Source organism: Phycodurus eques, chromosome 19 (genome assembly GCF_024500275.1).
Source record: "Phycodurus eques isolate BA_2022a chromosome 19, UOR_Pequ_1.1, whole genome shotgun sequence".
Lineage (NCBI taxonomy): Eukaryota > Metazoa > Chordata > Actinopteri > Syngnathiformes > Syngnathidae > Phycodurus > Phycodurus eques.
In genome coordinates this window covers 12,621,234-12,635,480 of record NC_084543.1, presented here as the reverse complement: position 1 = coordinate 12,635,480, position 14,247 = coordinate 12,621,234, and the positions used below count along the sequence as shown (strand labels likewise).

At 41.7% G+C, this 14,247-nt stretch overlaps 2 protein-coding genes across 3 annotated transcripts in view; one reads left to right on the top strand and one right to left on the bottom strand.

Annotated features, from left to right (window-relative positions):
- Positions 1–7,429, top strand: part of usp22 (ubiquitin specific peptidase 22) — a 23,063-nt gene extending 15,634 nt beyond the window's left edge. The window contains exons 9-13 of the mRNA XM_061705468.1: positions 1,463–1,589; positions 1,663–1,754; positions 1,906–1,968; positions 4,195–4,344; positions 5,466–7,429. Of these exons, the coding sequence (XP_061561452.1) occupies positions 1,463–1,589; positions 1,663–1,754; positions 1,906–1,968; positions 4,195–4,344; positions 5,466–5,508 (475 nt within the window). The 3' untranslated portion in view covers positions 5,509–7,429. The remainder of the gene's footprint in view (positions 1–1,462; positions 1,590–1,662; positions 1,755–1,905; positions 1,969–4,194; positions 4,345–5,465) is intronic.
- On the bottom strand, positions 6,967–14,247 carry LOC133417615 (tumor necrosis factor receptor superfamily member 13B). 2 transcript variants are annotated; one of them, XM_061705472.1, is made up of 6 exons: positions 14,190–14,247; positions 10,851–10,978; positions 10,398–10,514; positions 9,083–9,328; positions 8,768–9,014; positions 6,967–8,254 (listed from the first exon to the last, which is right to left on the bottom strand). In XM_061705472.1, the coding sequence occupies exons 2-5, from the start codon at positions 10,963–10,965 to the stop codon at positions 8,779–8,781; spliced, it is 714 nt and encodes a 237-aa protein (XP_061561456.1). In that variant the 5' UTR covers positions 10,966–10,978; positions 14,190–14,247; the 3' UTR covers positions 6,967–8,254; positions 8,768–8,778. The 2 variants fall into 2 exon arrangements, with proteins under 2 accessions (XP_061561456.1, XP_061561455.1); XM_061705471.1 differs by having other exon boundaries at positions 6,967–9,014.

The window sequence follows — 14,247 nt, the reverse complement described above, 5'->3', positions numbered from 1 at the left end:
TATACACAATTACCCATGCATTTAGTTGTTATACATATTTTGAACAATTGAATTGAATTTGAAATCAGAAGTCTAAAAAATTGTGAAAACCAAACATTTAAGTATACAATTATTTGTCACTTTCAGTTTATGTAAATCACCTAATAGATAGTAGGGGTGGAACAAAATGTTAATTAATCGTATTTCATATTGCATTTGATGTACGTCCCACATCTGAGATACACAAAAATTAGCAGGGACGCATAAAGTACGATCAATCTGCGTCTTCTGACCCAGAGCTATGGTTTAGTACTCTGGCGTGGTGCTAGAAATCTGGCGTATGATTATTATTATTATTTTTTCTATCATAGTGGAAAGCACAGACCCTCTGTGGGTTTCGTCATGTGCATGGCCCTGTGCATGTCTGTGTGCGTGTGCACTCGCGCTCGACTGTGTGCGTGTGTTTGAAATGCGGGCGCTCCCGTACACGAAGCTAAGTTTGCTGACAGAGCACTGGTAGCTGCAGTTACTGCAAATTGAGTGCTCGCGTACACAAAGCTAAGTTTTCTGGACGGCGAGCCGGTAGCTTCAGTTACATAAAATTGAGCGGCATAAATGGAATTAGTTCCAAAGCCTAACGCCACCGCGATGATGTAGGAACACTTTGGATTCAAGCCAATTGAACGCAGCCATCCCGCTAACACCAACAAGCGGGTATGTCAAATTTGTGTGAATTCGCAACAAAGACAACACAAAACCACAAGGTGACTAAATAAATTTTTAAAACCATCCCACCCAATTTCTTCAGCTGGGAACAAGAAACACGGTGGGACATTTCTCGTTTCAGGCCTGCTTGCAATTATGGAACCCTTTGCCCAAAAATGCAAATACAAATGTGAATATGGCGCACGTATGCTCACGTTATATACAGGATAGCGTTACTATTGTAAAAGATGCTTCCATTGAACATGCTGACAAAGCAGTAAAGAAAGGCTGCAGACTTTGAAACAGTCGTACCCATCTTGAATCAAAACAGGTTGCTTTGATCTACTTGAATGAAAGTGTACAACTTTTTCATAACCTCTAGGAGACGGTGGCATATTGCAATGAAAGTGTACAGCTTTTACATAACCTCTAGATGGCGGCATACATTTATAAAATGGGAAAGTCTTTTTCATTTTCCCCAATACCTATGTATAATGTGCACTATTTACTTTTGACAATTTTTTTTTTGGGGGGGGGGGGGGGGGGAATGGGCATTATACACGAGGAATTACAGTAATCTCAAGTGTAAAATGATCTATGTTGTTATCTTACTGTACTGTGTCGATGTCAATATGCCTGAAAGTCTTTTATGGCATTATATACAGTAGATACACAAACAGTTTCATCCATTAAATTCAGATACTTCCAGAGAGTACAATCATCATCTAGCCAGCACGTCTGTACCAACAGGCTTTAAGTTTCCCTTTTGTCCGTTTAGGTTCACCAGACCAGAGCACCTCGGCAGCAGCGCTAAGATCAAGTGCAGCGGTTGCCATAGTTACCAGGAGTCTACCAAGCAGCTGACCATGAAGAAGTTGCCCATTGTGGCCTGCTTTCACCTCAAAGTAGGAGTTGTGCTTTTTCAACATGGTCTTCAACTGTTTGCCATCCTGTTTGTAACATTGTGTGTGTTTGTAGCGATTCGAGCATTCTGCCAAACTTCGGAGGAAGATCACGACGTACGTCTCTTTCCCTTTGGAGTTGGACATGACGCCCTTTATGGCGTCCAGGTAAGAACAGTCAAATTCAAATGACTTGAAATGGCTAGCGTGGCACATTATGAAGCACCAAATTGTACGCCTTCACAGGTACCTCCCATCTCTTAATGCATTAAGATTCACAAAGAAACCCTGAATAAATATGTTGTGTTGTGTGTTTCAGTAAAGAGAGCAGGATGAACGGCCAGTACCAGCAGACTTTGGAGCCCTTCAACAACGACAACAAGTAGGCTATTGGCTGGCTCATTCACGGCAATCTGCAAATATCCCAAATATTACCACCTTCATTAGGATCTATTGCCATGACAGCATGGCTCATTAAGATCATATCTGTCACTAATCGGACTGGGAGGCTTTATTTACATTCCCGCTCATTTAATTCTCATCATGTTTGTGAATGGTTAAATGGACGTTAACAATAACTCCTGTGGGAAATGGAGAGTGAGTATGTTAGGAGCGCCATGTTAGCAGAGGAATGGCTAGCGTTGGCCACCAGCTGATAGCTGGCCAGCTTGACAGCGAACAGCAGCGTGATGGAAGAATCAAGTAGAGGTCAGACAGGCAGGCGAGACTCCTTGTTGGATTGACGCTGACGAAAAAGGAGGATGGTAAAAACTTGTCAAAATGTCCGGAAATCGGATAAAGCGGACAGTCCGGACTGAATAATTTGTCCAGAAATAGTTTCCATTTGTCACTTAAACTGCCGTTGATAAAGGCCGCTGTTGTTTACTGGCACTGTGGTGCAAAGCAGGCAGAGAATGGGCCTGATGTAGATATACCCCCACCCAAAAAGAGATCCAATTGCAAAAGATGTGCCTGAATGTGGGGCATTGACGTTGCGGCCATCTCATGATGAAAAAGGCTATTGTCTATTGTACATAGACTCGCAGAGAGAAAGCGAGAGACACAGAGCTGGCATGGCGGCAGTGTTAATGTCCCGATGTTAACATCGGGACATCTGGGACAGTGCCTCTGCATTGGCAGACTGGGGTGGTGGTTCCCCTTTTTAAGAAGGGGACCGGAGCGTGTGTTCCAACTACAGGGGGATCACACTCCTCGGTCTTCCTGGTAAGGTCTATTCAGGGGTGCTGGAGAGGCAGGTCCGTCGGGAAGTCGACTCTCAGATTCAGGAGGAGCAGTGTGGTTTTCGTCCTGGCCGTGGAACAGTGGACCAGCTCTACACCCTCGGCAGGGTCGTCGAGGGTGCATGGGAGTTCGCCCAACCAGTCTGCATGTGTTTTGTGGACTTGGAGAAGGTGTTCGACTGTGTCCCTCGGGGGGTCCTGTGGGGGATGCTTTGGGAGTATGGGGTACCGAAACCCCTGATACGGGCTGTTCGGTCCCTGTACGACCGCCGTCAGAGTTTGGTCCGTATATCCTGCAGTAAGTCGGACTCGTTTCCGGTGAGGGTTGGACTCCGCCAAGGCTGCTCTTTGTCACAGATTCTGTTCATAAATCTTATGGACAGAACTTCAAGGCGCGTAGACGGGTTCCGGTTTAGTGGCCTCAGTATTTCATCTCTGCTTTTTGCAGATGATGTGGTTCTATTGGCTTCATCAAGCTATGATCTCCAACTCTCACTGGAGCAGTTCGCAGCTGAGTGTGAAGGGGCTGGGATGAGAATCAGCACCTCCAAATCTGAGACCGTGGTCCTAACTCGGAAAAGGGTGGCGTGCCCTCTCCAGGTTGGGGATGAGATCCTGCCCCAAGTGGAGGAGTTCAAGTATCTTGGGGTCTTGTTCACGAGTGAGGGAAGAATGGAACGGGAGATCGACAGGCGGATCAGTGCAGCGTCTGGAGTGATGCGGACTTTGTATCGGTCCATTGTGGTAAAGAAGGAGCTAAGTCGAAAGGCGAAGCTCTCAATTTACATGTCAATCTACGTTCCTACCCTCACCAATGGTCACGAGCTGTGGGTCGTGACCGAATGAAAAAGATCCCGGCTACAAGCGGCCGAGATGGGTTTCCTCCGCAGGGTGTCCGGGCTCTCCCTTAGAGATAGGGTAGGAAGCTCGGTCATCCGGGAGGATCTCAGAGTAGAGCCGCTGCTCCTCCACATCGAGAGGAGCCAGATGAGGTGGCTGGGGCATCTGATTCGGATGCCTCCCGGGCTGGTGAGGTGTTCCGGGCAGGTCCCACCGGGAGGAGACCCCGGGGACGTCCCAAGACACGCTGGACAGACTATGTCTTTCGGCTGGCCTGGGAACGCCTCGGGATCCCCCCGGAAGAGCTGGATGAAGTGGCTGGGGAGAGGAAAGTCTGGGCGTCACTGCTAAAGCTACTGCCCCCGTGACCTGACCTCGGATAACCGGTAGAAAATGAATGGATGGATGGATATTTTTCCCCACTTTCTAAAATATTATTTTTTTTGCCACAGATCCCTCTGTTGCTTACCGACTATAGATTTTGGTGCTGCAGATCTGACGATTCTCCCTCTTCGTGTCTCAATCAGATACAGCCTGTTTGCTGTTGTTAACCACCAGGGAACACTAGAGAGCGGCCACTACACCACCTTCATCAGGCAGCACAAGGACCAGTGGTTCAAATGTGATGACGCCATCATCACCAAGGCCAGCATCGAGGCCGTGCTGGACAGTGAAGGGTGAGCCATCCACTGATTGACCACAGCAGCTTTCTATTAACACGTCTGTCATATTTTATTTGAATACAGTGAATCCCCTCATATTTGTGGTTCGGGATTCTCAAACTGGTCTATTAGAAGTTTTTAGGGGGAATCCCAGCCCCCGTCATTCTCCGAAAACTCACCAATTAGCTGTTTTTGTGGTCAGGCCAAAGCCTTGTCTAATAGAAAAATGTGCTTTGCAACCATCTTGTGGCACCAATAGGCAATTACAAGCCTCTTTGGGGGAGTATCAGTTACTGATGGATTTCCGCTCTATACAATCTAATACATTCAATAGTTCCAACACATTCACAAATGCATGCACATCTTGGAAATAACATCATTTATTTTGCTGTCTTCAATTGTGTGAATGCAAAATGGCTACCTCATCTTGACACTTCATCTCACAGATCCCTCTGGTGTATAATGAGCCTTTTTTCCAGTGGCATTAATGGTAAATACAGACCATTTGTAAAATAAACAAATAGAGGAACTCTGAAGACACCATGATGTATTTGTGTTAGTTTTCATGGAAAAGTCATATTAAGCAATGGAAGAAAAATCCTATATATCCAAAAATGCAATTAGTATCTTCAGACAACATGTTGCAAAGCATTTGGGACACATAACGGTAAAGACATTTGGGTATTAAAAGTTTGAAAAATATTGTTTTAGAATGTTTTTGAATTGGAAACATTATTGCTGTTAAGCTGCCAGTCATTCAAATGATTAATTGATTTTTCAAAAAAGAAATGAAAATGCTTTACCGTTATTGATCAAATTATATGAAAATGACCCACGTATTTGTGTTGCTCACCACAGAGACCTTGACAACACATGCTTATTCTCTTCCTCCACTTAAAAGTGTCTTATTAGTGTTTATTATGTGATGAAACCCAGTTTAGAGAGCCCTTTGATTGTGACCAGTTTAAGGTACTCATGCAATCATATGCTTTCTTCTTCACTAAATTGAAAGAAGTGAGCCTTGTTTCAATATCAGAAATCTTTTACTTCACCTGATGGATAATGAGAGCAAAAACAAGTGTTTTGCGTAATCTCAATTGAATGCATGGCATTCATTGTGTTGTTTTGCTCCCTAGGTACCTTTTGTTTTACCATAAACAGTTCCTGGAGTACGAATAGTGCAGCCCTCAAACGCATACGAGCCCTGACGCACTACTGCAACTTGGAAAACATAACATTTCCACTGGAATTCAGGACGCACACAACAACAATCTACTGGTTGTAAATCTGCTAAACCAGTCTGCGCGTGGAGGTCGAAACTGACTCGTGGCCCGTCATCATGCTAACTTTGACTTCTGGCTTTCTCATTTTCAGACAGACAGAAGCGAAGGTTTTCTGTTTAAATCCAAATTAAGGCGGGGGATTGGTTGACTTGATCATGAATGCTGTTCTTTATCAATATCCTTCTTGAGCCGGCCGGGTTGGGGAAACCTATTGTCTGTCGGCTCTACTGGGCTCTGGACTGCTATGCAATTGTAAAAACACATGAAACCTCTGAGAAACTCATAAAAACACCAAGCCGTCGAAATACGCTTGTCAATTAGTGTAGCGGCGAGGCCCATTACAACTTTTCCTTGGTGGTGTAATTTCACACCTGATGGGTGGGCAGGCACTCCAGAGACCCAACTGTTTGTGTCAATTTTCCATAACACAAATATGTCCCTTTTAAAAGTTGAAAAAGATTCCCCACCCCTGTGCTAAATTCTTGTAAAGCTGAGCACCGCTGCAAGCTGCTTCTATCTGAAGACAAAGTTAATTTGTTTTCATTTTTACTTTCGCAACAAAGGAAGTAATTAGAATTCACAAGCACACCATGTGTCACATAGTAGCCTATACACACACTCTCAAAATGACCAAATATTGTAAATATTGTGATGCATTTTTCACTGCACTGCAGAAGAAGGAGTAAATCAAGAAGCAAACATCTCCTCACAAGTTGTATGATAAACATTATACATATTTACTCACTACTTGTGAGTATGTTGTCGGTCAACGACATCGGAAGCTTCGGCTCAAGTCACCCCCGAGTGTGCCGGATGTTTCCGCCTCTATTGCTGCTTCCAACTGTTGCAGGGGCGGGACTTTACTCAGTAAATATTATATTTTTATAAATACTGTAATTCTAAAATGATTTGTTTACAGTCTTTTGCATACACTCTCACATCGTCTGTCCATGTTACATTGTGCTGTGTTGTTTTATCGACGCAAAAAGCTGACCACACCCACCTGAAAATGCTGCTATTGCAGCTTAATGTTTGGTTATATTAGCTGTGTTTATATATATATATATATATATATATATATATATATATATATATAATAAATAATTTTGGGGTTTTGTGTGAAGTTTTATTTTTAAGTACATAACTCTCTGGCAGTTTAGAAACATACTGTATATTCATGTTCAAGGTAGGTGTTTGTGGTTAAATGCAAAAATAAGAGCCAATCTGGGATGTATCCTCAGAATAGTGCAGTATGTGCGAAGGATCACAAGCTTGATTCTGCTGTGTATTATTGTTGGCTGCATGTTTGTGTGTGTGTGTAAGCAGAAAAAGACAGTGGGGAAAATAACTGGTTGTTAAAAAAAAAAAAAAAGTGTTCGTGTGTGTAAAAAACAAAACAAAAGTATGTATGTGATAAGGTTCGTATGCACGTGTGATCCGCGTGCATATGCTGTGTGTGTTTGTGTACTGAATCAGTACTTGAGTTCAGCATGCCGCCCAAGCTGAATATTACAGTTTTTCTTTTCTGTTGTTTTTTAAATTTTTTTATTTGTTTTTCCCACATGTTGAAGATGTATGTAAAGTATATAATTGTACAGTTTGTACGTAAGAGACAAATGGTGAAACCTCCATATTGATTTTTGTTCTATATAACGCTGGATTTGGCCACAGGATTCGTCATGGTGTCTTGACCTCTTAAGTCATTCCTCCAGTGCAAAATGAATGCACAGACTGGGACACACAGTGATGGCGAGACACTCAAATAAAGAACAAAAAATAAATACATCTTGATCTGTAACTGACTTTGTCTTACTGATTTTGTATCCTGTCAGCAGTGTTGAAAGATTACTTTGGAAATGTAGTTGGTTGCAATGAGTTATTCTGATAAAAGTGTAAATAGTGTAACTAGTTCAGTTACTTTGGCAAAGTAATAATAATTACATTATAATACGTATTGATTACTTTTAATTTCGAAAGAATGCGTCAACAGGACCCTTAGATGTTTCCCCCTAAAAAAAAAAGTGGATTATTAACCATATATTTTTTTGTTCTTAACACAAATGATAAACATAAAACTTAATAAAATCTAAATACAAAAGTGTTTGTCGCGTTTCATGTGTACAGCATGTGGGAAACCACCATGTTGACATAATGACAAATCTGCACAATTTAGACATTCTTCATATCGCAAACCAGGTAAGTGAATGTGTTATTACAAAAAAAAAGTCAAAAATTATCAAGATGAAACTCTTCAAACGTCAGTGAAAGAAACCGAGCCCTATATGACGCCCACCCAAAAATGTTTGGAATCGGCTCTAGATTCCACAAGATGGCGCTAGAACAATATTTTTATATTAGACAGGGCTTTGGCCTGAGCACAAAATTTGCAAATAGATGAGTTTTCAGCAAATAACAAAGGCTAGGCTCCCCCAAAAATCAGCGAATTGATGAATCAGTGATTATGCGGGGGTTCCACAGCCAAAGTCCAATTTTCTGTCACAGTCAGATAGTGTTGTGGTTAATTTAAAATTCAATTTTTTCCATCCGTGTGACTGGTTGATTGTCAGTATGTGCCTTCAGATTGACTGGCAACCATTATCCCGCCTTTTGCTCAGTCAGCTGGAATAGGCTCCAGCTCAACCCTAAAGAGGACAAAAAAGAAAATGGGTGGTACATTACTGTATTATACTTTGAGGAACACAATTCTACGTTTGTTTTTTTCAGTATGCATTCCTCACAAAAATCACAGTCCTATTGTAATTGCATATTTTCTGGCAGAAGTGTAATGGGTGCCGTTTGTAAAGCGGCTCACACTGAAAATAACAGCGTGAATGGTGTGAATTGAACATTTATATTTAGGTGCATATGTATTTTTAAGTTTCATATATTTCACATTTAAATTTGACATTAAGGTGTAAGATTTAATATTTGGCATAATCTATAAAGTTGACAAATATTGTTCTAAATGTGCAGAAAAGTGACTCGGAAATGCACTCCGGTTTTTTTGGGGCACGTTTTGATGCTAAATGTGACAAAATGCTGCTGTTATTTTTTGGCGTGAGCAGCTTTACAAACGGCACCCCTTAGAAGTGGTCCCGTTGTTGCTGGTTGTTAATGTTAATACTAAACTATGACGTGAACAAGCTTCATCCCACCGGTTGACTCATCATACACCTCCAGTCTGGAGATGTGAGACATCTGTGTCCACAAGGAGACTTTGATTTCGCATCCGGGCATGGTGAAGCACAACTTTGTGATCATAATTCATTGGTGCTCTGGAAGGCCCCTCGGTGTTGCCACCCATTGTTGTGAGATCAGGATAGCAGCGGACACACACGCAGGTCTCGGTGGGGCTGGACTCGTCTGATGGCTCAGTAGCACGGCTCGCGTGTAACATAAAAGCTGTTGATATGAGTTGATCAATAAATCACACCCAAAAGAAACCTCGTTAGTCTCAGCACCACACTAACCTGTGGAACTCGGACCCGGCTGGCCTCCTCGATGACAACCTCCCCGACGCTGCTCGACGACCATTTGGTTAGGGTTCGTTTCGGCTCCGCATCTCCTCCTGAGGAATACGACCAAGGCGAGGGACAGGCTGGACAGCAGCAGCCCAATGCACAGCGCCAGGAGGACGTAGAGGAGGACGGTAGAATCTTCCAAGGCCGTGTGGACAGAGGTCACTTTTACAAGGAGCTTTTTAGAGCTCACTGGAGCTGATAGAGATAAAGGGCAAGAAAGTCAAAACTTGTGTATTAAAGGGAACGTATGGAAAAATAAACTTCTTAAAAGCTTGTACAGTGGTAGCATGACTCACGAGTTTCATTTGTTCCATGACCAAGCTCCATTTTCCCCATCAAAATTAATTGAAATGCCATTAATGTGTTCCAGCCCACCTCAAAACCACAATTTTTTTTGGGTAACGTATTTTAAATAAAGAAACACAGCACTGCGTTGTATGCAACATAAGAAAACAGAATGTAAAGAAATAAACCTCCAACTTATTTAGCATCGTGTTCTTGCTTGATAACTTGCCTCATAACCAGTTTTAATTTCTGTAGCATTGTGGCATGGAAGTGTCTTAACATATATATCATTCTTATATTTGAAATTATAGTAATGAAATTATTTTAAATGCCGTTTTAGTTTTAGATTCAGTCCACGTCGTGATCAGCTTGCCGTTACGCATACGTGTGCCGGCAAGATGACGAGAGGCAGCCCGCGATGCCTCTGTCGTCGCAAAGTTCGGGCTCATCGTGGTAGCACTTGACACTTAAGCCACTTTTCCCACGAATGAATGCGGTTGGATGTTTGATGGTGGTCGGAGGGGCCGTAGGCGCAGAATGGCAGCCACGCTTCCGTCAGACTGCTCCAGGGCAGCTGTGGCTACAAAAGTAGATTACCTCCAGCAGGGTGTGACTGAGGAGTGAATGAATAATGTGCGAAATTGTAAAGCGTCTTTGAGTGTGTAGAAAAGCATTGTAGAAGTGCAATGCATTATTATGATTATTATGATATCAAAAGCAAGACTTGAAGACTCAGCAGTATATGAGGCGGGATGAGGGCTGGCTCACTCGCATGAGACAGAGCAGCCTTCTCAAAGCGAGACAAGAAACGATGTATGCAAAGCGCGCTATATTTCTCGGTCCTTGGGGTGTTTTGGCGAAAGCATGTTACAGACTTGTTTTTAAGACACCAGGGAAACGTCTCATTTAAATGAGCAACACACAGGATAGTCCTCGCAAAATGAGTGTTTTTCAAGAACAAGATCAACTCAGTACTCACGGCTGCAGTGTTGGGTGCACTCTGCTGGATGTCTACCGCATACATCAGCACACCTCACACATTCCCTTAGAAGCGCATCATAGTAGTGGCCGGGCAGTGTTTTACAATCCGCTAAGACTAACACAGGTAGAGGCACAAAGCAAATAAGAAGTTAGCGACCTCATAAGGACCTTAAAAAGAACAGCTTGAAAGTCATTTGGATGGTGCACTTGTTTATATCAAGGAAACTTGTGGAGCTTACATTGTTACGGCAGGTTTTATTGTTCTATTTCGCTAATGGACCCGCCAGAACATCTGTTGTGCTGTGTTAGCTTTAACAATGGCATTTCTTATTTCAAGACATGACCCTGCAGTGATTGTAAGTAAACCGCCCTTCAGAACCCTACTGTAGGATAAATAACAAACCCGCCAAATTTCTTCCTGTTCACTTGAATGCACATTTGATTTACTTACCACAATATTTGGTGCATTTGGTGATGATCAGTGATTGTTGACACGTTAGTTTGCATTGCATACATTTTCTAATCAAACTGTCCCAGTGCTGACCTGCAGGGCAGCTGGCACCCATTGGGGCTCATTACCTAACAGTGACAGACACAGACACAGGCACAAATACACGGCATACGGATGGTTAAAATATATATTTATAGAGAACTGGTCGATGAAAGCTGTTGAGATTTTTCATTTATTATTTTTTATTTTCCCTCGTGGAATCGTTTGAATTTAGTGTTCGATTGATGGTTGTTTGTGTTATTTTAGATTTGAGACCCCACACATGTTAAAATTAGAATGCGTGTGCTTACTTCCCTAACAATGTGTCATGGTCTACTCAAGATGACCAGCACAGCACACCACACACAAACCAATTTCTCCACAGACAATCGGGAGTCTTCTCCCAGATAGTCGTAGTACCAAGACTGACCTGTGAGAGGCAGCATGGTGCCACAGAGCATCCAGACTGCTGGAAAATGCTGAGAAGAAGAAAGTTAAAAAAAAAAAAAAGAGAAGCAAGTGCTAAAAGAAGAAATGGAAGAAGCTAAGTGCTAACTGTTAGCTTGTCTGGTGAGTGCTTGTCGTTTTTACTGTGGTGAATAACGTGGGTGACACATTATACAGTGAACCTCAGCTATTTGTGGGGGATAGGGATTTGAGTACTGATGTGAATAGATGCGAACCGATGGCGAATAGGTGAGTTTTTCAGCGACTAGTGGATGATAGGTTACCAAAAACTCAAAACAAAAGCGCAAACCACAACAGCGCAGGCTTCAGTTTGCTTCCTAATTGGTTTGTCTTCACATCGCAATCACTGTTTTGAAAGCAGATAACAGGGAGAAAAAAAATTGCTCAGGTTTATCGCTCAGAGACATCCAATAATCAGGCTTTTGGTGACATTAATTGGAAATTGGGTTGGGGGCCGTGGTGACATTGACTGGAAAGGGTCGGGGGCAGGGACGAACTGGGCCCAAAATTCAGCCCAGGAATTTAAGGGAGTCTTCTAAAATGCTGAATGTGAAAAATCTTCATATCGCTGAATGTCCGAAAACTGCGTTAATTCGTCACCAAAACGTATGTGGACATTTCTACCTGTGCCCATTTCAACCTCTAAAAATATTAAAACAATCAGCCATTTTTTTGGGATTCTCTGGCCATTATGTGTTTTCCTCTCCATTGTTGCTCACTATACAGAAACAAGCTTACCGTCGCTTAATGTGTCAAAACTACCATCAATCAATCATCGCTCCTCATGCCCACTTCTACCTCTGAAAAGATGAGAATGATCAGCCCAATATTTTGGATGTTTGTTTGCATTTTCCTCTCCATAGGCACTGTAGAGAAAAACCTTGGTGTTGCTTAATCTCAGAAAACTAGCTTCAATCATTACCAAAATATAGGTGGACATCTGTCCTTGTGCCCACCTCAATCTCTGAAAATATTGAAACAATTGGCCCAATATTTTGGACTTTATGGACGTTAAGCTCCATAGACGCTCACTATAAAGAAAAAGCTTAACGTTGCTTAATGAGGAATAAACTGAATGTCCATAAAATCCATAATAATTGGGGCTGTTGTTCTGATATTGTCAGAGGTGCAAGGGGGCATAAGTAGAAATGGCCACATACGTTTCGGTGACGATTGATGACAATTTTCTGACATTAAGCTACGTTACGCGTTTTAGACTGTCCCTGAAACAAAGGCCCAATTTTATTTTATTTTTACCTCCTGCCGCACGTATTCCCGACTACTAACCAATAAGCGGTGACTGTGATTTTAGGTCACATCATTTTTTTGGTATACTATGCAGTTGGCTACTCGGTGCCCTAGCCTGAAACACTGCATCTCTACCGGTCTGGTTATTACTGATTCCTGCTCCATTCTCTTCCTTCTCCTAGTTCTCCCCCAAGAAGACCACCACATCTTCTCCCTCCTCTTCCAAAAATCAGCAGCACCTCCTCACTGCCACTGCCATGACTGGGATCACCCATTCTATCAATAACCCCTCTGCTAGTGACCTTCACCGCTGATGTTGCCGTGCTGGTAAGAACAATAATAATCATAAGTACACGGTGTATTGTTGGACTGGACCATCCTAAAGGTGTAGAATTAATTTTATTTAAAAAATACAAAATAAAATATATATATATATTTTGTTTGTTTTATTCCTTCAGAAATATGTCATAATGTTCTCAAGCACAGTTCTCTTCGCTCTAGTAAACACGGAGTCAGCCAGCTGTGAAAGACCCATCTCCAACACCCCCACCCCCCCCCTTCACTTCTGTCACTGTCTCCTAAGCCCAGTTTGTTCTTGTGCATATGAGTCGCAACGTGAGAAACAAAAAACACAACTGCTTTTCTGAAGTTTTGTAGAGTACTTGATAATGTCAGCCTTCCATGATGACTCAACAGCCTGATAGGATGGTCAAAAAATGTGCAACTGGTATACAAGACGGAATTAATTTTAAATGCTCGAGCCTTGTGCTGATATTCAGATTGAATTTAGCTGTTCGACATGATAAATATGTGATATGTGTGTGATTCTGTCATAGGGTAGAGGCTTTTTGTGTTCTTTAACTGGATATAGAGCAATCATTGTTATCATTGATCTATTTACAGTTGGGCTCTTCTAATGTTCTCTTTCGGGATGTTTTTTTTTTTTCATTTTTTCTCTCTCCCACTATTGTACACGTGTAGTACAAAACAACTCAACACACGATAGGTTATAAGATAAATGAAAAACAAAAGGAAGGCAGCTGTCGATTTGGTCCTTTGATACAAATGTACATTTTCAAGGAATATGTTCAATAAAGAAAAAAATAAAAATGCTGAAAATTCATGTAAAAAAAAAAAAAAAAAGAACTAAACTATAGTGTAAACAGATCATGTTTGATGAAAATTAAAAAAGGACAGTTACTCATGTAACTTTACAAGGTTTTCATAATTAGTATACATGGTCCTTTGGATAGATATAGATACTATAGTAATCCCATAAGGGAAATTAAGCTGTCACAGCAGCAACATTTACACGTCTATAGGCCTATTAATAATATATGCACAAGAAACAAAGAACAAACAAAAAATCATTTCAATTCAAATAAATGTGAAATGCGATCTTATAAACACCCAGAAGAAGGAATATGTTGCAAATTGGTACAAGGCAAGTAATACATGTAGTTTAATTATGCTACAGTAATATTGGTACACTGAGTGCAAAGTGGAAAGTATAATATTAACAGTGTTATACTGTTACTTTACTTTAGTTGTTGAGCATAAAATGATCACAATGTTTGGTCTTACCTAAGGAGATGAAGGTGATGGCAAATCTTTGTTTGAACATGTGGTTGGGACTAGTCTA